Source organism: Bombus pyrosoma, linkage group LG4 (genome assembly GCF_014825855.1).
Source record: "Bombus pyrosoma isolate SC7728 linkage group LG4, ASM1482585v1, whole genome shotgun sequence".
Taxonomy (NCBI): Eukaryota; Metazoa; Arthropoda; class Insecta; order Hymenoptera; family Apidae; genus Bombus; species Bombus pyrosoma.
In genome coordinates this window covers 9,749,113-9,775,684 of record NC_057773.1, presented here as the reverse complement: position 1 = coordinate 9,775,684, position 26,572 = coordinate 9,749,113, and the positions used below count along the sequence as shown (strand labels likewise).

Sequence of the window (26,572 nt, the reverse complement as noted above, 5' to 3'; positions counted from 1 at the left end):
GATGATAAATGTTTAGTAAGAACGTGAATTTTAGAAACATATTCTTTTATTTACTTATATTGCAAAAATAAACAAAACAATTATTTGATCTTATATTATTAAATAGAGGAAAACAAGTAAGAAATGTCTATATCGTTTATTATGGCAGTATCGGAAAGTAAGTTAAACCTTTGATATTGATATTATATTACAAATTTTCAACGTGAAATATTATAAATTTCAATCGAATGAATATCGTGTACGAAATCCTTTCGCTTCGACTATGGATTTAAAGCGTTTTGTTATGTTCAAATTTAATATGTTTGTAAGATTCACGTTTGTGCTGTGCTATCCTGATTTTGATGCATTTATACAAGTATTTTTAATTTTTCTTGCATTTTTCGTGATATTTCTTTTTGAGCGATGCCACAAATGTTTGTTTCGTTCCGAGACGACTGTATATCGTCGAGATGCTTATTTACGACCATTAATCGAGGGTTCGTTATCGAACGTTGTTTTAGAGAGATCGGTGTCAAGACTGTAACGATCGAGTTTTTCAATGGCTGGACGATTGCACAAGATGGGCAGCCTTGATGGTCAGATAATCTAGCTAAAACTAGAGGCAACTCGACCGGAGGCTGGGATCGATAGCTTTAATTTTATTATCTCTCTTCGTGATCGGTGTATCCCGGTCCCGTTTCCTTCGTCTCCTTGCAAGCGTGGCCAGTGGCCATCCCCCACGGTCTTCGTGATCTTGATAAGATCTGTGGCTACGTTTTGCTCCTACCCCTGCTGCTTCGCACGCTTTAAACGGCGCACGCGAAATGGTGCACGAGTCCGCTCGTAACTTACGGTAAGGGTCGTTCTTATAAAACCATGGAAATCGTTAATCCTTGTCCTTTAATTGGCGCCGCGTAGCCTTCCCCGTTCGACCATGGTAACTACACTTTTATCGGGCAAGTTTGTAACGACAGATAGGAGAGCTATCGGGCGAAAGTATCGTGCAAATTTAGCTATACTTTCGAACTGGGAAACTCGCTATCGGCGAATTTTATCCCTTTCGAAGATCGGGATAGTTTAATCGGAGAAGATCATTCGAATAAATAGGATCTGGTACCATCGATACATCGACTCAAAGGCTTGTTCTAGATTCTAGATCGTGGAACGGTTCTGTGTGCTGTTTGCCATCGATCTTGTCAATTCGCATAGAACTCGCTAATGTAATTGACTTTAGAGGCAACGATATCGATGGTATGGGAGATGTGTTGACACGCAATGCCCTCGAGTATCGCATTTAACGATATAACGACAGGGATGAAACGATAGATTACATTACTCCGAGGAACAAGGAGCGGAATCATTCTATCGAGATCCACTTTATTCCTCTTGCTTTCCATTAAGGAATAGGGTATACTTCTTTGCTACTTGTACGATTTTATTGGATTAAACTGGTCAGGCTGTCGCACCGTCCGATAATGCTAACTCTTTGGTGATATACCGCTGAAATTCCAAATACCAATACCAATCGCTATTCAATTTGTCCCATAAACTTATCTTCTTGGGAAATCGGGTGAGTCAACGGTTCAGATAACTTCATCAAAATGGGTAAATTATCAATTTTTATCTTACATCGATACTACTAGATACCGTTCTGGGTTTGCGTATATTTGATATTCGTAGAAGACGACGTACATCATCCCTCGAGTATGGTTTGACATAGTGAAAGGTTAGCATCGTAAACTATCGTTTTGTAGGTCATTTAGATTTGACCTTTCAGTCTTAACGCCTTTAAAGATTGGCCAGTTCTCTTAAAGTCTTTCAGTTTCGTTCTTAAAGCATCGTTCAGGCCGCTTAAGTTTAGATATACATTCTTTTATAAGATATCCACATAGCCCATTAGTAGGTCAGTAATTTATCGTCTAACGGATGATCAGATCGTTCAAATCGAACGAATAAAATACCCTTTTTTATTTTGTATATTTCTTATTTTACAACGATATCGTTTATAACGTAATCAACCTGATATATTACAACACGTACGCTCCTACAATAAAAAACAGCTCGTTGCTCTCATTACATTGGTCTTACGACTAGCTCAGCCCATAGACGGCCAAATATCAATTCTCAGGAGGGGTGGGCTTGCCGACGGTCGTAAAAGACGATGCTAGCTAGCATCGTCGAGGAAATACCGTGGCGTTATTTTCTCGTTACAGCGACGCCGTAAAAATGTATCTCGCGGCTGACGGAAATCTCGAGCAAATCGCGCGAACGCCCGACCGATTTTCTCTCGGTCTCCGGCTGTCGTATTCCCGATGTCGCTCGCAAAAATTCAGACCAGCCCCCGATAGATATCCTCTGTCACGTATCGACGCGCGCCGATGCGACGATGTATCGAGCGAGCGCGAAACCTCGAGAGGTGCTCTGCCGTGGAACCTTCGCCCCTCTGAACCACCCTTACGGTTCTGCAAGGCGAACGTAACTCCTACAGCTCGTCTACATCTGTAGCCAAACCGAGAGCGAGGGGGAAGGGATACTTAGGCGTCGGGGGACCGAAGGGTTGCTACAACGAGGAGAAGACGGTGGAAGGTGTCGTGTGGTAATGGAATTTGACATTAGGATCGACGCCGGAGGAGGTATGGAATCCTGTATGGCAACGGGGATGTGGCAACCGCCCTCTTATAGAGGGTGACTCCTCGCGATAAACGAGGACGACAGGAATTTTTCAGCCGAATACTCGACACTGGGATTTATTTAAAGTCGAGAGATTCCCGAGGGCTCGTACACCTCTGCCTTATTATACCGATTTCTGCCAAAATGCTCATACTACTCTAATCATTTGTATCGCATATTCTCAACGTTATCCAAGCGATTTCCTTTCTATGGGATTATTCATATTTTACATTTTACACGGCGATCGAATGAAATCTAACGTTTGATATTTATGAATAGGGACACGTCACGTTTCCTCTTTTCATCGTGAAACAAGAAAGAGGTAGAATACATATACGTGTCGCGGTGAATTCGAGGCATGGATTTCCGATATCGAGAATCGATTTCTACGGACGTATGGCTTGATTTCGCTTTGGTTTTGACGCTCAGCTTTTACAGTCATGAGAAACGATTTAGTTTCCCTCCGATCGATTCATTAAGTGCGAGTTTGAATGGCTCGTTTTGTAAATGAATCGATCGAATACACGAAACCGAATACACCGAACGAAACTGAAGCAGGTTTTTATTTATTTTACAGATCATCCAAACGTTAAGTGTTACTTCGGACACGGTGGTCTTCTCGGTTTGTCGGAAGGAGTTCAGAGCGGGGTTCCAATGGTTCTCATGCCTTTCTTCGGTGATCAATACCAGAATGCGATCGCGGCTCAAGCTAGAGGCGTCGCTTTGGTGGTGGATTTCGTCAAACTGAACGAACAAACCTTGAAGCACGCTTTGGATGAAATATTCAACAATACCAGGTACGTTTCTTCATCTCGTTTATTCGTCCATGTCGTCCGATTGCGCATAACATTAGACAGGAGAGGAAAAAAAGCGTAGAATTTTACACGTAAAATCGCAGATCACTGTAAGGTTTTACGAAGAGTATGAGAATATTTCTTCTAAAAGATCGTCGAGCTATTTAAATCTTCGCGTCACAATAGTCGCAGCTATGAATGAGTGGAATAGACGTAATTAGTTTCACCTTCATCAGCACGTCCCGCGGTCGAGGAGACACGGATATCCGGCAAGCGATGCGACGAATTTAGAACGTCGAGACTGCCAATGATATCGATACGAATATTTAATGCTACATTGGCACGATAACAGGCCGGTTGATCGCGGTGACAAGGAAGTCGAATTCCGGTCACCCATTTTCCTCTTTTGATAAATATACGAATCAATTTCTGTTACGAATCCAGTTTCGTCTAAAGTGTCAGCTATGAAATTTTCACGTGAAATTTCGGTTATATTGAATACCGTCGATGTGTCAGAGATGTAGAGATAAGATAGGGAATATATGCAGAAAGAAATAGAAACGAAAGGGGGCAAAGGAGGCAGAAAACAACGAAAACGTAGACACGGTGGTGGAGGGAGGAGGAGGGGGGGGGAGACCCGCGACAAAAAGGAAAATCGTATAATCTGTCCGGATATTCGGTCCGTTGAATATCTCACGAGCTGTCCGGACGCTCGGATATCCGGGAAGTGCATCGTCGTTGTAGCACAGGCGCCCCCGTTAATCCGTAACGCGGCTCACTGGCCTTTTTCCACCCTTCTCGTTCCCTCATTCAGCCTGCTACCGATCTCGCCCAAAACCCTCTGCCCTTGTCTTTTCACCGACGCTTTATATCTCGTCTTTCTTTTCGTCCACCCCTTCCCTCCCTTCACCCCTGATCCCACATCTTCGGCCGTGCCATCCCTAGCCGACAGGCATCCCATTTTTTCTTCCTTTCTCCACGTCGTTGGCCGGCCCCGGTCCTAAATTCAAGGCACGAATTGCGGAAAGAGCGGACGTGTTCTCCGGATGGTTCTCGTCCATCGACAAATACCCGGGCTGGTCGTGCAGCAGGGCCGTATCCGACCGGTCGCATGGGAAATTTCACGGCCGCTAAATGTTTCACGGCGCGAATCAACGCTTGGTGCCCGCTGCGTCGATGAGGACAGCGGCAGCCGAGATGAAATTAAATTCTACATTATTCAATGGCTGCCCCACGAATAACTTGTTAACCGCACGGGTCGAGTCGCGCGCCACGCCGCTCGCGTTCGCGTTTACGGACATCACGACGCGACGCCCGACCGTTTTCCCCCGTCCGAATAATTGGTTGACGTTGAATTTTTCAACCGGTTGCGGTACACCCGTGACACCGTGTCGCTGTGAAACGAACCTGTCTACCTCGCTACGCCTCGTCTACCAATGATTTTTCCAACCCAAGCTTCTCCCATCCTTCGCGGAATGGAATGGAACGGGATAATGGTATGCTTTGTCTCGGTGTGTACTCTCTTTCCATCGCTGGTGGGAGGGGTTTGATGGAATAGTAAATTTGTCGTATTTACAGTGACGTAATTTCACCGCTACGATGTTACAACATTAACTGTGATTCGTCGTGTGCGCTCGAGTGTCGGTTGAAGGAATAAAATATAGAAATGTGTTTTCTCGACCTTCGCGAGAAGCAGAAGTCGGAGGCACTATTTTTAATGGATTAGAACGAGAATGGGAAACTCGGTGAACCACGATTTAACTACGAGGTCTTGGCATGCGAGTCTCGCGTCGGAGGATGAAAGCGGTTTAATAAATCAGTACGGATATGAAAGCGTTGGCAGCTTCGCGATCAACGGAGCCCGGCTACTGTCCTGGTAATTACAACCGTCTGGATTTACGAGCTCGCTGTCTTGGACCTTCGACAGGGAGGTAAAGGGAGGATTGAAACAGAGAGATGGTCGCTATCCTACGCAGCGCTGTGACAATGCAGGTGCGATTGTATCCTCGTTATGCAACGCCTTGAATATTAATTAATAAATAGATTCAAGCCGCGTAATTGGATGATCGCGATTTGCATGGTTGTTACGTGATCGAAATATGGGGCTGGGTTAATCGGACGTTTGACGGTTGCCCACAGCATCTCGATCCGACGTCGTTCGGTCGAGAATCGAACGTGGAACGCGATTCGCTTCGACGTGCTTCGAGAATTCTGAATTCATTGTGAGACTTTGTCTTTTTCTGATATTTCATTGGCCAGAATTTTTATCGTCGTCGCAATGCAAATTCCCGACCGTGCAGACAGTCGTTCGCGGGATTTACCTTTCGATTGAATGATCGTCGTTGATGCGCGAGTCAGCGTCGATCGAATATGTTCGTCGCGTAGAACAGAGGCTAAATGTAACGACACGGTGAAATGCGAGAGGAGTACTGGCGTTAACCGAACGTTGTTCTTCCATGGTTCGCGTGCCGCCGCGCAATTGTTAAGCGCAACGTCTCATGCACGAGTGATATAAAATTAACGAACGATTTGGAAACAGTGTTAGCCGGGGTTGCTCGTTGTCGTGCCGTGCCGGTTGCCGTTGTGCTCGCGTAATCACTACTTCTCGGTGATTTACGGCCACGGTTCTTGTACTTTAGAGTAACCTGAAGTCCGATGTAAGAAAGTCGTCGCGGATAAACGTAATAATGCTACGTTAAACGATGTAATTCCGATAGAAGAAACTCTGCTTCCTCGAAAGAGATACCGTATCGGTTTATCATTGAGAATCTTTGATGCTGTAGGATTCGTTTGAACGCTCATGGAGCCACTAAAGACCGACCAGAATCGTGAAATTCGAAGATCGACCAAGTCAAAGTAGCAATCATCAAGTTGCTTCATAGATCGCGAAACACATCGTCCTTTGGTATTTCGGATGATAGATGCGATCTTAAAACGTTATAACCAAAGTTATATTATTGACTGTGGTTCGCGACTTCTCGGAAAGGAGAGACGGGGTGAGAAAGAGAGAGGGTGGCTCGTGACCCGTGTCACCGACGTGCAGCTTGTTCGATTTCCAGTTCTCCTTTTGGATACCGCGAGGCGATGCGAACTGGTCATTCAATTCCCAAAGATCTCTGCGCATGATTGCGCTTGTAAGCCAACTTCGAGTTACAACCATTCCTATTGAGATCAAACAGCATACACGGCTACTGGATGTAGTCGATGTCAGTGATGGTCTCTGTTGTCCGTGGCTCTTTCCCCTCTCCTCTATCGTGTACCAAAAGCGATCATATTCAGCTTGTAGTTGTAGAGCACTAACTGTGAGATCGTAACGATTCCAGGGTCTTAGGTTGGACATAAACGTCGCGGAAATTTCGTCGAATTTATCGAGCCCTGGAGACATTCACGGCGTTCTTCGTCGCAGCTCGTGTTTCCACTTACACACTACCATACGATAATACGTTCTTCTCACCTCTGCCACGCCACCTTTTCCCATGAAAAAGTCGCTCTCTTTCTCTCTGTCTTTCTTACTGTCTGTTTGCCTCTCCTACCTCTCTCTCTCTCTCTCTTCTTCTCGTGGTCTCGAATTATGGACGAGAGAACACGGTTTTTTTATATAATTAGCGTAGCTACTTTGTGTCTCCTCGTTAATTTCCCTCCAGCCAAAGTAGAAGAAGCGTCGCAAAGTCGCATTTAATCACGTGTCCTCGTGTTACTAGCTGCACGAAAACCACTTCTTCCTCGTCCTTCGTTCTCTTCCGTTGATGAACGAAGTTCGAGGGTGATATTAAACGGTGCTATCGAATTCGTCCGACTGCTCGTACGAGGACTTCTCGCAGGCATCATTCGAGGGTACCGTATGTTCTCCAAAATCTACACGCGCACGCAAACATGTACTTTGCAGTCAAAGAAGACAGTATACTTACTATATACGTGTGCAGGTATACTTACGTATGTTCTCGCGTGTGTATGTGCGGTCTATGTACGGCGAGGCGAGCAAGCTGCCACGTAAAGCCAGTAGTCGGAAGGGTGGTAGGGTGGTAGTCAAAGTTTCGACAGTTTGTAAGGAGGTACGAGGCACGCCCCTGTTCCTCCGCTTCTTCTTCGGTTACGGCTGAGGGATAACATAGTACAGCTCCGTCGTCAAGTTAGCCCGACACCCGATTCGCTCCCCTTTCCTTTTCAACCCCTTGCCTCTCTCATCTTCTTTCCGTTCTCCCAGCGACGCTTTGTCCTCTGATTTTTCGCTTAGTTCGCGCTCCCTATTTGGCTATCTTTCTTCTCCGTTTACTCTTCCCTCTCTTTCGATCTCCCCTATCTCTCAACCGAGCATCGCCTCACCTCGTCCTCTTTATTGCCCTGTTGTTCTCGTTCTTATTCTCCCCGGAGCGTAACCCTTTCGCTAGACGAGTCTTAGTTCCTCGACTATGACAGTCCGATCGGCCTGGATGCCAGTTCCCGCGGCTCGTTTACCGACCGTCTTTTCGCTCGGATTTATTCGAGAGGCGAAGCGTAGTCGGAGATTCTTATTCGTCGCGCGCTAGAGGTTGGGTATCTTCTTCTTTGCGAGACTCTCTGTGGCTTCGACGAGTGCTTTGCCGCACCTGCTTGCTCGTAAGGGACGCGTAATGGCCGAACGAGAGCACAGAACGGATTAGAGAAGGAAAAATCGGTCAAGAGAGAAAGCGAGAATCGCGAGGGAAGTATATAATAGAGAGAAGGGTCGAGAAGGGTTGGAAATGAACAAGGCCGGAGACGCTGCGTAATGACGCGTGGAACGTCCCCGGACGAGAAAGTAATTGGACGCTTGCCGGGGATAACTGTTCCGTCTCGGTGTGCCGCTTTGATGAATGAGGTAACGTTCGATAGTCTGCGTCAGTCTGCGAGTAACCGGAGAGCACCCAGAAACTTTGCTTCTGATTGATGTTTCTTAAACTGTAGAGTGGAGGTTTGTAAAGGAACTACGCCCATTGAACGATCTAAACGACTTGCGTCTCCCGCAATGGCGTCAAAGAATACGTTCTCCAACCCCGGAAACTAGATCAACGTTGAATAGACTCGACGAGTTTGCTGTATCGAATGAGAGAACGGCTCTAAGGATCAAGCACAATGCCTTGTAATTGCGGGAATCTTCGTTTTTCGTTGAAATTACGTGCTCGCTGAGCACGAGATGGAAGGATTTGGCAATGCAGGATGTTAGTTTTGTTTCCGTGAGAGGCAGGTTTCACTGCGAATTCGATAGTTAACTCGACTTAGGCACGAAGTTTCAGGGTATCGTTTCCCCCCGTAGGTAGTCTCCGTGTCGGATTAAAAAGTTGCTTATTTGCAAATGGAATTTTCGCGTCTTTGGTATTGCATTTACCGGGAATATATTTCGTTGTGGAGTTATAGGAAGTCCCGGGGCAAAAAGCCGGCTTTCTCGGATCCGCTGAATTTCATTATTTAAGTTACGTGTACGGGTACAAGTGTTTGAATAATGCATTTGGCTCGATGTACACGAAAGCCGCATTTAGAAACCACCCTAATACAGACGTTCGCGAACGTCAACCTAACATCTTTATACCCAGTCTCCTTCGACAATCGAACGTTACTTCGATAGTAATTGATGTTAAAATTGTGCCGTTGGTTTATTTTTATCGGGGCATGGTAATTATTTTAGGCGATATTTTCGAGCTTGACGAACAAGATGAATTCAATTCAGAATTTATGCAATACGTCTTAAAAATCTTCTGTAATTTTAATTAGAAAATATATTTTTGTTACGTAGATATAGTTGAAATCACTCGTATCGTTGGTGGGATAAAAATCATCGAATAAAGACAGTTAAGACTACGATTTAAATTCTTTTTAATCTTCTTCGGTGAAAAATTACAAACGAGGTTCTTAAATTCCCTTGAGGGCAAAAGGAAGGAAAGAAGCGTGCTAATCGAAGTCTCTCATTAAGGATAAAGCTTTCTCGTAGCATCTCACAACTTCGAACGAAGGCGTATCGAAAATCTCCAAGTAGATACGCTAAGACTCTGATCTTGTTTCGCAGCGAGTTTCTTTTTCGTTCGGTCACCATTTCGCTTCCGTTCGTTGAATACCGCCTTCCATTTTCTTCGTCGCGTTCTAGCATTCGACCGATTTATTAAGCTCCATATACACGGCTAATCTTGACAGACGCCTTTGATCTTGTAATAATCGAAACTTCTGAGACGAATTCAATTCTCCCGCGAGAGTTTCTTGCTCTCTCCCCCTCTCCTCCTCGTCTCGTTCGACCGAGAGCGGGATTTACTTCGCTGAATGAACATGCTTTGGAGAAATTCGTCTTCTCGAACGATTCGCCATCGCTGCGAGAAGTACGTTGCCGAGAATCGAGCGAAATTAAACTATATTTCGCTCGACATCGTGTCAAACGAGCAACTTTTCTTCTCCAAACGTTCAACGAGTGTTGCTCTCTCTTCTGGTAGAGAACCGCAATTTTCCACCCTTCTATGGAATATATTTTCGTTTAATAACGTTCTGTGTCATGTCGGTTTCACGTATTCAGAATTGCATATGTGCCATTGATGTTATATGGAAATGGAAAACGTTATCAACCTGCCGATGTATTCTCAGTTTGTTTTCTTATATCTTTATTTGTTTGTTTATTTATCTTTTCAGTTCTTTCAATTCATAAATTAATACTAATATTATTTTATTTACCAATATCTTATCTGTTGGACTACGAAAAAATTAGATTTTTCCAAAATAGACGAAACTATCGAAGGAATATGGAAAATTACCGTAGCTCGTGTAGCGACCAAAACCAGTAGAAACGCAACGGAATATCCGAGAAAAGAATAAGATTTCCGGATTTGGATCTGGTTTTATCATGCCCCTTTCTGCACCCTCTGTCGCCCCCGCTGGCCGTCGAAATTTTCTTCCCGAGACCATCCCCCTCTTCGCCTTACTCGGCTCGACTTATCGAGTTACAAAGACGTATATCGTCGGGAAGCGATTGGATTTTCCCAACCACCGTCTAGCACCCGACGAAGAAGCCTCTGGGGAACGAGATCAGGGTTTTATATACACGCACATATCCACGTGTCTCTACGTGTGTAGACCTGTAAACATGTCTTCGTGCATACACGAATGTACACGGCGTTTTGTATAGGGTGTTTCATTTTCGCGAGACACATTCTTCAAGCAACTGGTGAGCGGTGTTGCTGTATCGAAATCGGATCGCTGTCGTGCCGGAAACGCGAAGCCAAGAATTATCGGCTCTCGCTGCGATTAGTTGGGATGATATGGCGCGCTCGCGTGTTATTATTACGGTGATGTAGCGACGGGTCGTGGTAGTCGATAGGGAATCGACCGAGAAAAAGGAGAAGTTTCTGGTTCGCTTTAATCAACGTAAGTTAGCGATGACGAAGTGAATTTCAATCGAGTCGACGCGTGGCAAGCTTGATTTTACAAGGTTATATATGGGGCGAGGCTCCGGGGAGGAGCCCGTGGATCGACAGAATCAGCGGAATCGAAAGACGGCCTGCATTAAGCGACCCGGCCGTTATTAAAACCGACCTTGCTTCGTTGTAATTTCTCTTTCTTAGCTGGCGAGTAATCCAGCCGTATTTCTACTTATTTTAATTATTTTCCACCAAAATGTTCGCTTCTTTCGATGGGTTCAGTGACACGACGGTGACGCTTTTGTTGTCTGAAATAAATATTTAGTAACTTCCGATTCGATTCGAAGTTTCATTCGTTAAGTGTCACAATCATTTGCAAATTTGTTCACATTTTTTTATCGTTATAGTTTATCATTTTCCTCGCTATTTCTTCTTCCATGATTCTCTACGATTTTATATAGTTTGGAGAAATTGAAGTATTTATAGCACTTTGATAAATTACCGTTCTTTAAATCGTTGAAATTCTTTCTGGGAGAAATCTCTGATTTATCGTGTTGAGCTTCTGCAAAGTATCTATTACTCTACTAATATATCTTTTATATTTTTTAATAATGATACGTTTAAACAACTTTCATGCATCGTTTTAATGTTCAATCCTTAATAAGTTAACTGAATGCGTGACCAATTTCGTTCGTTGATTGGACAAACGTCATGCGTTGAACATGGTGATGGCGGAAATACATATATCATTGGAAATGAAAATATCGGGAAACGAGTAATTTCCATGTCTCGTAAATTCCTGCCTTTAAAATTCTTATATAATACCATCCTCGCGCTTCCCTACAGAGTTAATATGAAACGTTCCTGTATCGACTCTGATTAATTGATGCCGGTGATAAAATCGAGTCGGTGATTTCGCGTTATTCTCTTTGTCTCTCTCCCGCGGGAGAATATTTCTTGCCAACAACTCGTATATTTTCCAGTACATGTTTCACTGGAGTATTTTTCCGGTCTTATTGCTCTGAAATCTGCCAAGGAATTTCGATAGCACGAGATGGCGAGCAAGTACGAATACGTAGATTTTACATCTCTGCCTCACTGCTACGCGATAATTTAGAATCGTTGCCACAGACAGGCACAACTTTATGCATCTACGTTGCTTGCCAACGGTACCGCCCACCTTTCGAACTCGAAATACTTATTTGGAAGAGTAATCGCCTGGAACACGTCTTCACTCGGATCGGTCCTTCCGGTTCTGAGGATCGCCGTTGGTCAGACTCCTCCTTGTGCACTCGTTTACTTAAAACGAGAAGAGCCAGGATATACCAGCTCGATCCAAATGGAGCTCGCGTTCAGCGGATAGCCCTGATTCACGAAATTACTCGAACATCTCGTTCGTGCAATCAGATTCGTCTGCCATTTTCACCGTCGCGAAATTATACTCCAGGAAATATGAATCTTTTCTTCTCTTTCCTTCTTCCCTTTTACGATTATCCTTTTCGATGTGTTCCTTGATGAATCTTCTGGTAAATGTTTTGGTAAACCTCTTGATAAATAAGTACAACAACTGCAGGAAAGTTACCGAATAATTAATGCTACAACGTTAACAGTCGTCTGTTCCCGTGATCGATCAAACTGTTGATCGTTCGCGATTTACTGCAGTTTGCACGAGTGTGTTCCGATTAATAAAAAAATAACTCGAACGACCATCTACTGTTGTGGGAAATAACTGTTGAATCGAGTGTAATGGTGAGTATTCTTTAATGAACAGTGAGTTCAGGGCTACTTATCTTCAGTTCCAAATGTTTGTACAAGTTTGACGGACGTCTAGGGATTATGATTTTTAGGCTTCCGAGAACTGATCGCTATGAGAAATAAACTATTTTTGGCGATGCTAAAACACTAAGTAAAACACTACTATAGTTGCTCCGATGCCCCGCTCCCCTTCTGCTTCTTAGAATTTCAATTTGTACCACGAGCGGAGCTTGAGAGGAGGTCCCTTAACGAACTTATTTTTGAAAAGTGACCAACCTCGAGTCATTGCCTCCCAGTGCGCCAGTGGCGTGATACTTCCTTGGAGCGGGGATTGTGAAGTCGGCAGAAGGGTGGTCCCCCTAGATTAAGGATCGGCACTTGGAATTACCAACGGCTGTTACCGAGGTTCAAACTGTTAAGACCCTCTGGGATATGACTTTACGACACATACTTGCAAATGTGGAATCAAACAAAACGACTGGTATTTGACAAGCAAAGTTTCACTAAGACCCGCACATGGGCTACAATTTGGCCTGTTCAAGAAATTTACGAAATGACAAATAAAAGATACACCAAGATTCGGTGTATCATAAAGCTAGCCCATTGGTTCTTCTAGCAGCACTTGTAATATCGATCGATAATCAATTACACAATACGTAATACATAATTAAGAAGAGTAGGATAGCCAGAGAATATTTAATTATTCATTAATTAGTCAGCAACCATAAATAGATCGGTCACCAAGTTACACGTGCGTAAACAACAATACATCCACTGCGAGTAACGGGGTCGTCCAAATATTTGCAATCAATTTAATACTCAATGAAGCGTTCATGGCAGAGAAGCCGGAGGGGATAGATGGAAAGTTTTTCGCGTAGGAAATTAGGGATTTCCCTGTATCGTTTTTAAATAAGAGACAGGCTTACGAGCCTTTAAATACACCACTGGCGGTAGATCATCCGGAGGCAGGGCATCAGAAAGGTTAGCCTGAGAACTAGTTAATCTTTTTCTTAGCCCACAGAGACGCAAACCGAGAACGTGATTCGCGGGACGAGACAGCGGGATGGGTAAACTTTTATTAAAAATCTAATTGGATCGGAGCTCGAGGCCTGAGGGCATTTCACTAGATGTTCCCCTTGTTCTTTCTTCTTCCGGTGTGCTACGCGCCTCGATAAGTACGCGTCTAAACGAGAATGTGTTCGCTCTGCCGTTTCATTTCTGACCTCGCGGAATTATCACACGATCGTTGAAACTTTTTCACATTTTAATATCTACGCGCATCTTCTAAGAATTGAACTTCCTTTAAAACTAGTTGTAGTCCTTTATAGTAAAGTTACCAGTGTAAGTTCGATATTTGCTTGATTTGAAATATGCTTCGAAGTCTCTATGTTATTGGTCGAGTAGTTGGAAATACTTTCGTTACATCCAATTTCTTTCGACATTTAACCCGTTTAAAAGTCACATTGATCGATCTCATAAATTGAAATTTTCCATTCTTTCCACCTATATCGTATCATATCAATTTTCTTTGTCTTCTACACGTTGAACTCGCGAATGGTGCAACGAATATATTGGACTGATTTTTCATTATTTTTCATTATTTCATTATTATCTCTTTTGTAATTACCCCAACAAAGTAAATATAATTCTGTCTCACCATCATCGGTAGCAGCATTATTGACATATTTCATATTATACGTACACTCAACGTGTTCTACATTGGGTACGTACGTATTTCGACAGAGGAATAATACTTACACTAAGAGGAAAGTAAATTTGAAGGTAAAGTTGTACTGAACTCACGAAAACAAATTTTTTTAATGCTAAATCATGCTAAAGTAATATTTGTTAACTTGATTTCACTAAAAAATAGCACTATTTAACTCGCCTCTCAATAACGCTTATACGTTTTCAAACACAACGATCAATTGCGTTCAATCACAGGTTTCCAAGCGAAACTCAAATGTGAACCTGTGCTTGATTTTTGCTTTTAACGAAATATTTTACACTGTCGCCGATTAAGTTTGTTGTTACTTGCCGAGATATTGCAGTGTCCCGTGTTAAATGCTGTTCCACATTAGGTAACGTCATCCTACAATTTGTAGTTCCATCATTTAATGCGATTAGATCGTAAACAAGGTAAGAAAAGGCCATTTTTACGAGAGTGATCCAGTAGGTGATTTATTCGTGTCCCGCTGCTGTGCTCATTCGCAGAAACCGCGCGTTCGAAAATTAACAGCCACGTATGTCAAACGGATATCCTGTCCGCGTAACGCGCCAGCGACTGTAATTGAGGATTTAAACGTTGTTTGTGTCAGGTGCGAATGAAACATACCCAGTGTCGGACTTTTCTGTTTCTGGCCCAATTAGTTGGGGTGCCGTAGGCCATGCGCGTCGAATCATTCCCGCGGTTGTTTGTTAAGCGTTTCGCGGTCCACGTTACAGCTGTATTTCGTTTCGCGGACGAAATAACACGATTATTCGCCAAACTTGAGCTAAGCACTTCGTGCTTCGCGGTCGTCTGAAGCGATTTTCCCTTTGGTTTGCCGTAAATGCGGTAATTCGATTATCGACGATTCTTCCAATGTAGCATCGCGTTTTGTGGCGATTTTGTAAAGATGATGCAGGAGTGATTCAGGAGATTCACGTTGGAAAAACGCTAGGACCGCTAACGGCTAAAGTGTGCAACAAAGAAATTACGAAAGATTTGCAAAAGAAGAAATAAATCTTTATTCGCGCATTAGATTACAGTAAAAATTTACCCAATATGCGCATTGTTGGATCTCTCGCCATTAGAAATATAAAGAAATTCGCACGGCATTGACAGCGCGAAATCGACAAAATGACGTGGCGTCGCTCGTCCGTGCCGAGTAGCCGCATGGTAACTTAATGACCGTGCAGAAATTTCACGGTGTAATTGCGTCGCGATTTGTAACGCAATCCGAAATTTATGCTTTATAATTTAGAAGACGGTACCGCGAGAATCCTGAATAATGCGCAGGAAGATAGGTGTACGTGCGCGAGTTCGGTTACGCCGGCTAATTGGCCGCTCGAGAAGGAGAGCAGGCTTCTCGGTTCGCCGCGATAACGTTACAAGTCGGAAAGTAAGTTGGTAAGGCGTCGAGGAAGCTAGTAGTAGTGGCAGAATGGTGGTGGCGACGTAGTGGTCGTAGTAGAGTGGCAATGTGCGACAACGAACCCTGGAATCGTAAAGTAACTTCGAAGGAATTACGAGGGGACGAAAATTACTTTTCGCGCGGACTTGCTGCCGTCCGCCACGAATTTCACGGGGGCTTCTGATATAACGCGTCAACGTAGGAACGAAAGAGCTACTGGAATTTTCGTGGATCATTTCGCTCGATGATGATGCGGTGGAGTTACACCAGGACAAGGACAGGATGTCAAGAGATTGACGATTAGGTATTTTTTGTATTTTATTATTGAACAAAAGCAGACCAACTTTTCGATTTAGTTTCGGTTCTAGTTATAGTTTGTATCGTTAAACTCCAACGCAGTAAATTATCGACTCAACGGGAACAAACTTTAAAAAAATTTAACAGGGAAAATTAGTTTTCCTCCCTGGCGAGAAAATGCGCGAGATCGACGGTCGCGTCGACGAATATTTTAATTGCGCGTATGCGATTGCATATTCAGCGACGCTCGACGCTACGTTGGTGGTTGTGGTTTATTCGTAACTCGTTCCCAGAGAACTTGCAACCGACAAAGGACCCTAGTGAGATCCCGATAACCGGAAGTCTCATTTATTACGTGCCTCTGCACCTTCCGTGTTTCTCGCCAACAGCGAATTTTTCCGCCACGCTCGAGCAACCTCTGTTTTAGCCTGTTTTCACACCTAGTCACATCACGAATACGTTAGTAAAGCCTGGGCGAAATAAACTGGCCTTTTTTTGCTTTGCATTCGTCTACCTCCTTCCATGGTTTATACATGGTTAATTAGAGTGGAACGCTCGCTCCTGGTCGTAGACAATTTTATCTTTTCCCTCTCTTCTTTTTTCTTCTACTTGGTTAATTCGTGTTCTCGAAATATCATCCCTTAATTCTGTGCCCGTGCTATTTCAAGCTACGAACGTGGTAGCATGTTACTCGATGTTACTTTATCTCGTCGTAGAAGTAGAGAAATCAACGCGTATTCGCGAGAAACAATCGCATTTACCGATACTTGTAAACGCTTGAACATTATGCCGAGCAAGAGGGCAAATTTCACGTATTCCACGAAATACTAGCACGAATAGGGTGGAACAAAGTAATTCAGCCGTAGGTAGGACAACGGCTGCAGCAGCCGCTTCTACGGCGGTGGAACACAGTAGTAGAACATGGAGGAACATCTTTCTTTCTCCGTTTGCAATTAGAATCCCCAAACCGAGTAATTCTGCCCGCGCAGGGTGGTCCGTGTGGATGAGTTGCGGGTGCACGAGTTTCGGAACGGCGAAGTCGCATCGAGGGAGCCGAGCACAGGCCTCTCCGAGTCCCTGCGATAACGTTACAAGTCGGAAAGTAAGTTCGTAACGTGTCGGGGCCGCTCCAGCCGGAGCGACAACGATCCCCGAGATATCGCGGGAATTATGATCCCCCGGAGATACGAGTCGGCCTCAGAAATGGGGATAGAAATGGTTTCTCGCGTAACTTTCGCGACATCTGCCTTCGGACTTTCCCGGCTAAATAAATTCGCTCGTTTTCCGATAACGCGAAACCCATCCCCTTCCGAACTGTCCCCCGATCTCCATGCGCGGAGAATCACTGGAGCGTACGATCAATTACATATAGGTTAAATAAAAGAGAGATTTAATTTATTCGGTATATAGGTCTTTATCATCGGAATGAGACTTTGGCAGGATTGTTTATTGCGAGATACGTGGAAGTACCGGGTGATTGAGATTAAGGGATGAAAAATGGGTATGAGGGTGTCCGCGTAGTTTATTCAGGGAGAATATATATCAATTGCGCAAAAGTCTGAGAGACTATCTCGTGTAATTTCATAACTACACCCTTGGGAAATATTTCCACATGGTGTTAGTGCATAGAAATGAATCTCTAAATATTTTCTTCGTGCAGCTCTGCTTGTTCGTAGTTTCCTTTAGTTCTAAAATTTGTTAGAAACACATCGATAAATAAAACATCGAATTAACTACTTTCATAATCTTACCTTTTCACATCTCGCGGGATATTATGATAAAAATTCTACACTATTGCACAACTTTTTCTCTCGATGAAGCGAAAATGGTAATATTCCGGGGATTATAATCAGACTCGATTTTTCGAAATAGCGCACGCGATACATCTTCAACGACTCCTGATGGTATTACGTTGCATTATATTCAGCTCGAAAGTGACACTGAGCCGACAGCGAATCATCGATCTTCGATTACCGTGTCTCTGTCGAATTAGTCGGCTTATAGCGAGCGCGTTTTCAGGTTTGCGTTCTTTTTCCAACTTGGCGCTAGTTTTCATTCATCCCGCTTACCCCGCATGAAAATCCTCCCTCCTATCCCCGCCTCTCCGCTTTCTGCCGGCAATAAATTAATTCCCTTCGCGCAACGTCTGTCCGACACCCTGCGAAACATCGTGGCCTGTCCCCGCTGGTGGATGGATTGTGCGCTGCGTTGACGGAAGGGACGTCGAACGCGCTTAAAATTGATGGTTAATTCAAAACCACCGCAGGGCTGCGACTGAATTTGACCGAGGCAAATAACAGGGGGACCAGGTTGATTCGCGGCCTGCAGCTGTAAACACGAATAATGGAGAGTACCGATTGGTAAATTGTGTGCTCCGGGTCGTCAGGGCTGGTTGCGAGCGCGCAACCCATTCTCTCCCTCTCTCTCTCTCTCTCCCCCGCTCCCTCACTCTCTTCCTCGTCATGCGTTTCGTCTATCCACTAGCGTTTCCCTGGCCTCTGTTATTCCTCTTCATCCCTCGTTTACTCCATCGTTGTAACCTTTTTCTCTCTTTTTTCCTACTCTTCTCTCTAATTTTTTTTTTTTGCGTCTATGTTTCTCGATTGGTGAACCCGACATGGTTCACGTATGGTATCTCCAGGCACGCAGACAGTGCGGACAGCGTACGTTTCGAACGGACACGCGTTTCAACTCGAACCAACGTCGATTCTTTTTGCTTTTGTCGAAACGGTTGCAACGGGTTGTCATCGATACTGGGGTCGGAGTTGTTTCCGGGTGAACGATAAGCGTACCGTTAAAAGCTCTCGGAGATATTTATAAAGTATCCCGCGGCATCTTTTCCCGTTCGCCGCGATATCGAGTAACGGATCGATCGGTATATTGCATGAATTATTCATCGAGTCGCCGGCTATTGTATCGGGCACGGTTGTTAAAGTTGAGGATAGAAAAAACACCGAACGTTCTGCGTCACCGGTGACTTGCTGTGCCGTGGTAAATGGAAACACGAGCAAGTAAACGCGCAGGAAGTGGAAAGTCGTTTGGTTGTATAATCTGATGCGACCGGGTTATTACGATCTTGTCCTTTCTGCTTGAAAAATGTACGTCATTTCGTCTATTCCATTAGTGTTATTCATTTATTGCCTCTGTTATTTCATACTTTTCCTCCGCTGCTGAAATTTCATTTTGCCGAAGAACGATAGAAATTTTTTTCAACCGGTGTTTAAGCAAACAAAAACAAAACAGGAGTCAACAACGAATGTTCAATGAAAATAAAAAGCAGAACAATTGCGCCAGTAGCGTGATCGATGCAACGTGACAATACGTCGGTGACAACGAAAGTTAAATTTTCAAATTGTTATAAATCTTAATCTACTCGATGTTAATCGCGATGTCCCATTTCTGTTACAGGTACCGTGAAAATGCCAAGAAGCTTTCGAAAGCTTTCAAAGATCGACCAAATACTCCGTTAGAAACAGCAGTATGGTGGACAGAATACGTTGGTCGGGGAAATGCTTCTCCATACATCAGGAGCGAGGCAGCGAACATGTCCTGGTGTCAACGCAATCTCATCGATGTCATGGTTACATTAGCAGTCCTTGCCTTGCTCAGCCTCTATGTTTCATACAGAGTATTGAAATGCATTCTGACCAGGGGCACGAAGAGACAGGAGCAGAAGAACGGAGCAATGTCGAAGAAGAGAGATTGATGGCGGTGCCGTTGGAAGTTCTAAGATCACAAATAGCGTAAAAAATGAATAAGATATGGCCGATGTTTTAGAAAGTGTGTACGATGGAACAAGGAGATGACGAAGTTCACGATACATATACAAACATACCTTGCATCCATATATCCTTGATTTAACGGGGCTAGGAATGTTGTATCGCAAAATTTTCCTGCAGCTTTCGTTAAAACAACGGGTCGATCATGCTTGAAGCGAATTCCGACATGGTGTACCGACAATAGCCAATCACAGAGTCCTTTTATTCGAGCTGCCGTCGGTCGATAAATTAAATCATCAGCGTCGGAGAGCGCGTGTTCGTAATTCTGATTACATCGCTCGAGAGGCGGAAGTCTGTGGCAATTTTCGCAGACGCTCGGCTCCCTGTGCTCTTCTTACTTGAACAACTCTAGCTATTGAAACAAGGACCGAGGGTAGTACAAATAGAAGGCTGTGACTAAAGACAGACAGCGTTACGAAAAAAAGGCAACCTTAAGGAGAAACCCGGAAGAATTCGGGGAAGGAAGTAAGAGAGGAAAGAAGAAGAGAGGGAAGAAGGAGGAGAGCGAGAAAGGAAACCAGCTTTGCGGGCATTACTGGGTATTTCCCAGGTGGCCGAGTCACTGACTGCGTCAACTGGCTTTGGCTTTCGCAACAACGGCAAAGGGAACAACGCAAGGAGAACGACGAGGCTTTACTGCGACGAAGAGGACGGTTGAAGCTGCGCGTTCACGGATGGAGGCAACAGTCCTGGGGAACCAACGGTGTACTCGACTACGCGGAATATACAGCTCGACGTTAGACGAGCTTGCTTAAAGAAGAAGGAGGACGAGTCAGCGAGGACAACAAAGATGGATCACGTCTAACATCGGCGGATTAAACGGGACTGGATGGATGTTCGCTTCTATTCGCCCGCGTCTCAGTTTTCCCTTCACCGGTTTCAGCCTCTTCCCATGTCGCGGATTTTCGCATGAGTGCCCGAGCAGCATAAGACACGTGGGATCGGCTCATGAAGATACAAACGAGACGATAAACGCGAAGAGGTTCTCTCTCGTCTTTTACGAGATAAGCGTCTGGATAAGTCGATGTCGTGATCGTGACGGTTCCTAACTCTTATCGGCATATTCGATAAAAACGTATCTCTTTAAAACAGCTTATGACGAACTGTCTTTCATTTGTTTGCTCTTGTTAGAAAATAAAATTTTAAGAAGGATTTTAGGAAGGACAAAACAATAGACAGATTATTCGGATAGCGAGTATATCGCGAATGGAATTCTGTAGTTACATGGATTGTTGGCCAGATTATCGAGGAATATTATAATAGATCGTTAAATGCTTTCTCTCTGTCCATCTCTGGAAGCTACTAATGCATCGGAACAGAGTTCTGTGGTGCTTTCAGCCGCAACCGGATCCCCTGTTTCAACGAGGAGGACGGATTGTTTCGTACTTGCGCCAGATTGTGTCAAATATTTACTTGACAAAGTTTGCTCGAGCACAGCCGCAAAATGCGTCGCGAAACATTATTCCACTGAAAAGTGTATACGCGGATTCCTACGGGGTGACCTACAGTTTGTCGAGATGAGTTTGAAAAAGAACAGGTCGTCGGGAGATAGAAAATACGCGTGTATTCCCAGTCGTTGCGGCTTTCGCGTTGTGTAGCTTCTTTTTTCTCATCGTTGTCCCACGTTTCGTAAGCTTTTATAGTCGAAAAGCGACTCGGAAACCGAACGAAACGAAACGATTGTCAATGGATGTTGAGGATTGAAACTTCGTTTCGCGCGAAGAAATAAAATTCCTTGCATAGCTGTGCCCGATCGCGGTCGTTATTTTTCAGTGGTCAAAAATTCCAGTGTTTAAAGAGTGAAGAGGAAAACTCGGCGTTTCGCTGTCCGTAGCGTGCTCGGTCAAACGATAATATTTATTGATGACGAGACCGGGTCCGTTGCGATGAAAGTTCGACGGATCAGCTTCAAAGGGGAACTTTTCTTGGAGCAGTCTCGTTGGACGGATAGGAAGCTTTTAAAAAAACGATTCGAGACGTGGACCGAGGGTCGAAGGGGGCGCGAACGCGGCGGCCTAGAGGAAAACGTACTTCCGGCGATACGGTACTTTTTCTACGGCGCGGCGTAATGGAATGTAAAGTTCCCGATTAAATTGCGTCTTTAAGCGATCCTCACCAGTGAGATATTTTTTGTGAAAATATAGCCAAAGTAATCGAGAAATATCGTTGGCACCGTGTCTTCGGTCGATTCACCATCGGCGTTGTTCGCGAACTTAAAAAGCCCATTAACCGTTCGAAACACAACGGGAAAGCGGGATCGTTTCCCTGCGAGACATGTTGCTATAGAAAACACTTTATCAAGTTATTTTATCATCGAAATACGGTCCCTGCGTACTACGATGTTTCACGGGAGAAGTTCAATGGTTCCTCTGTCTCGCAGCCTTTGAACGATCTATCATGGATGCATTGATTGCAGCTTGTGTGTGTGAATTTCTATTTGTTATCTTGTTACATTCATAATTGTTAATATTTCAGACTTGTTTACTTGTATTTTTGTGTTTTTTATTACAACATCCAGCACTGGCAAGTTCGATGTACCACCTATGGTACACGAAATACGTTAAAACACTCTGGTCTCGGGTTGAAGCGTCGAAACGCGAGCACGATGCTCGTATGAATGGAATTCGAAGAAAGGATGGTGCGTTCCCGTAATGCGTTCAAGGGGATGAAAACTCGGGGTAAGTCCCGAATTTGTGTCGCGTCATTTCGCGCTCGCTTTAACTTCGTTGATTGAATCATGAACGGGACCCGCCCCATTCCTTGCATCGAGTCTTCCTTCGAAGGATATTCTCCCCCGCACAGGCTAGAACACGAGAGCAGGTCAAATGGAACAGGATTTGACTGTTGCTCGTGAACGTAAATAGGCCGCACGTAATTTTGATTCAGTTGTGCTCGTTACTAAATGGACGACAGAGCAACAAAGATGTAATTTTAGTCGCTGAGATATTAAGGGAATCGACAAAGATTTTTAGGAAGTGGATAGAATTGGCATTTTTGTTATTCAGTCAGGAGGAATATTCAAAAGAATCTGATGAAATTATATGGAAATGTTAAAAATTATTTCTCCCGGCTTGGTATTTCCGTGTAAGCCGACCTCATTAGCGAGCTCTCGAAATATACTTCATTTTTTATCCGTCGCCGCAAAATTTCGAAATATCGATGTTTCCAACCGAGGAAACGTCTGAAATTTGTGAAAATTCACGAGAAAGAGCTGCTATGCGATAAACATGGCGCGCCGTAATGCGCGTTTTTGAGTTTCAGTATCTGCCCCTCGCGGGCTGGGAGCATTTTTTTTTAAGTTTCTGTATTTTCCGCCTTTCGAATGGGACTGCGTTTAAAAAGCTGGCATTCGAATGCGCTTGACGTCTGCTCGCGTTTTCGTTCCCGGACTACAAAACCGGGTTGCATATTTTACCAGTTAAGTCGCAGTTCAAACATATTCTTTCATCGTGATTTCAGGTCAGGCGATCTGCTCTGTGTGCGTGTGCCTAGATCCGTGCGTGTTGCGTGCGCACGTGTGGATGGGTGTGCAGTGTGCATTTTGTGGAAATGCGCAAGATTCAGCAAGAATCCGGATTTAATTAAGCTAATTAAATTCCAGATGCGCGTGCGTTCTACTTTGCTGCTACCGTGGGTCAGCGTGAATAATACGTATCAACGAAATTAACCGGAAGCAAAGGGCGTTTCCATTCGCGGGACAATAGAATGGTATAATATTCGAGGGAGAGAGTGATATTTATTCATATTTTTTAATACGATTCCACCCGAGCGGCGCGGCGGCTAGAGTAGAATTCCAATATTTACGGGACCGGTAATCTAATTTAAATGTAATTCCTTCCGAGCTTTACGTCCCAGTTTAAACATTTACTTCCTGTTTGCTGAACTGTTTGGTGAACCCCTGGAGCCTAGTTCATCTTCCATCCACGTAGAAAACTTTTTCAATTAGGCCAACGTTTTCCTTTAATTTCGCTGATTGACTGTGTCGTCTTTGCAGCCGATGTACATCGTCTTCTATTTTTCTTAGAAAATCATCTTACGACGTCTACGTTGCTTCTCCATTTCGAAGAAGAACGAATCCATTTTCTTAATGACCAGAAAACCAGACAAGAAGCCTGCCGGGCTTTCAAGATGCTTTTTTCTTGCCTATTGAAATGTAAATCCTTGTCCCATGGGAGGTATAACTAACGCGTGCTATAAAACAGAACCAAGTCGATACCCGTGATTGATATATCATTGTTTCTTCGCAACTTCAATTTCCCTTTAATCGGCGATTATTCTTCGGCTAGCAACAACGCCTACATAGAAACAATTTGTACAATTTTAATTTATTCAAAACTAAGGGTTCGATTTGGTCAGTTTTCAAGAAATTATCGAGTGGAGAGGTCGCTGAGCGGATGATTTCGCGTCGAGGAATTAGCCGTCTGGCTGGTGGCAACAGGTGCCTTTCGACGCAGAGATCGTCGAACGCGATTCGTTTCCGACGTGGCCGTACATAAGGATAAAGGAAAAGAAGGTGAGACTCGAAAGCCGCGTATGTGGCGATGATCGACCAGACTTTGGGTCACGTTCACAAATAATTTGCGAAAATAGTTGGTGTGAATAAGGGAGTGGTACAGCGAGAGCCGCAAACGTTTCTTAAAGGTATTAGAGGCAACGTCTCGCGGAAATTTAGTTCGTTAACCGGAGGCCGAACGACTCTCGACCGAGCCACACTTTCGAGGAGCCTCGTTCGAGAGCCAGACAGAGTTCCAAGTACTCACGTCGATCTCATCAAGGAACGTTTGTAGAGCGAGTAAGCTACTGCGGCCAGCGAGACCGAGACCACACGTTACTCATGGCTCCTCGAAAAGGACTTGGTCGTTTTCACCCTCCTCCCCTACCTTCAACCCCGTTTTCTCGACGACCCACAGCAGGCCACCGGCTCCCTTTCCATCGAGACTGTTTATTCGAGAAACGGCACTTCGGAACGAGACCAAAGGAACAAGGGGGCGGAGGAGCGTACTTTGCCGAAAGGAGATGGTGGCCAAAATGAGGGGACGAAGGAGACGGTATTAGAGGTCGAGCAGTCGGACTCTGTGTGAAGAACTCCCTCTTCGTGTTCGGCTCTCTCTCTTCGTGTTGGTTGGTTGTTAGCGTCGAATGGAGAAGTTACAGATTGCCTTGGAAAGAGTCGCGTGCAAACTCCTCGCCCTCTCGTTTCTTTCCTCTCTTTTCATCCCGTATTCTTCCGTCTTTGGTTGGCTGCTGTTTCATCCTCCAATTCTCCTGGTTAGGGTATAATTTGCGGTACGCGTTAAAGCACCTCTACTTCTCACTCTATGGAGCAACTTTATGTCGGTAGATTAGCTCCTCCAGCTTGCCAAGCGAAATTCCGCCATTCGGCCCTTTATTTTGCCTTCCTTCGTGAGGCGCGGGACAAACGATCGTCATTGGAGAGGAGTATGACTTTCTCCGCGATGTTTATACTTGGCTGATCCCTGCCGCGAATAATAACGCCAGACGGTGCTTCTCGTTCTCGCGATATTCCTGCGAATGCAGGATTCTCCCTGTTGGCAACGTCTAACTTTCGACTTCGCAATTTCAACTTTTCAATGATCTTCGCATAATTCTCAATTCTTTAATGTTTCAAGAGATTGGAATTTAAGTTTTCTTGGCCAAGGTATATATATATATATGTAGAAAGATGAAAGGTTGGGGTAGTCACTTAACGATTGAAGCTATGGGGCTGTCGAGGGAGAGCTCAGAGAGCTCAAGAAGGTCTCCAAATGACTCGACTACCCTCGAAACTGTAAAGTCGGATTCATCGTCGACCTAAGCCTGGACTAGAAGACTGACCGACCAAAAGTATGACGTAGTATGAAACGTGAAAAGTGTTCCCTGAAGTTTCTCTCGTATTTACAACACGATTCAATTCACTTGCGGGGGAAAATTTACTTTGTTCGAGCTTAATGTTTGCACCAAACATATGCAGTAGCGGAGAAAAGTTTAAGACGACTACCTTTCTGACATCGCACCATATTATATATAGAACATATACCAATTACATATACACTCACACTTTATCTACGAACGACCACGAGATATTTAAAACATGAACAATACTTGAGAGGTCGAGTATGAAACGATTCGATGCTGTATTTGCTGCGAACATTAGCTTGAGACGAACATTCAAACACGGTATTGTTTCTAATTAATCGAACAATAATTAGTTTGTTGAACATGACATATTGAATTTATAATAACAGTTGCTAAATTTAAATGATAATCATGGGTACAGCCAGCGATCTACGTCCAGAAGATAGTTGCCTATAACTTTAGGCCGAAATGGACGCTATTACGACGAACCAAGAAACAACCAGTGCATGCACCGTTTATTCGAAAAGGATCATTTTCGAATTGCTACAGATTTTTCGGAAGAATCTAATACTCAGCCGTAAAAACCGAAAGCTGGGAATTGCTTTCGTTGAAGCACGCGAGCACTGGACAGTACTAGAACTGCGAAAAGTGTTGTTTTCTGATGAATCGAGATTTAATAGGGTATAATAAAGAGGAATTTAATAGCCATTGTTTATTTAATTTTGTTTAATTTTTAACTATATTTATTCAGTATCCATTGTTTATTTATTATCCGCATAATAATCCGCAACGCGATGATTTATCGGAAGGATGGCCATTTTAAACTTTTGACCGCTGCTATAAGATATACAGCAATGGTTTAACCAGAAGGCATCTCACATCGACGTGATCCATGGAGAAAATCCAGGGAGTAAAAGATCTAGAAAAGCCGGGCGAAAAGAAAATGGTAAGAGGGCGATGCGTTTCAGCGCTTA

General features: G+C 44.1%; 1 protein-coding gene across 2 annotated transcripts in view; it reads left to right on the top strand.

Moving 5' to 3' along the window:
* LOC122566754 (UDP-glucosyltransferase 2-like) overlaps positions 1–22,232 on the top strand; it is a 31,237-nt gene extending 9,005 nt beyond the window's left edge. For both annotated transcript variants that reach the window (XM_043724454.1, XM_043724455.1), the window contains 2 exons: positions 3,227–3,446; positions 19,372–22,232. In XM_043724454.1, the coding sequence (XP_043580389.1) occupies positions 3,227–3,446; positions 19,372–19,669 (518 nt within the window). In that variant the 3' untranslated portion in view covers positions 19,670–22,232. The remainder of the gene's footprint in view (positions 1–3,226; positions 3,447–19,371) is intronic.
* The last annotated feature ends 4,340 nt before the right edge of the window (positions 22,233–26,572 follow it).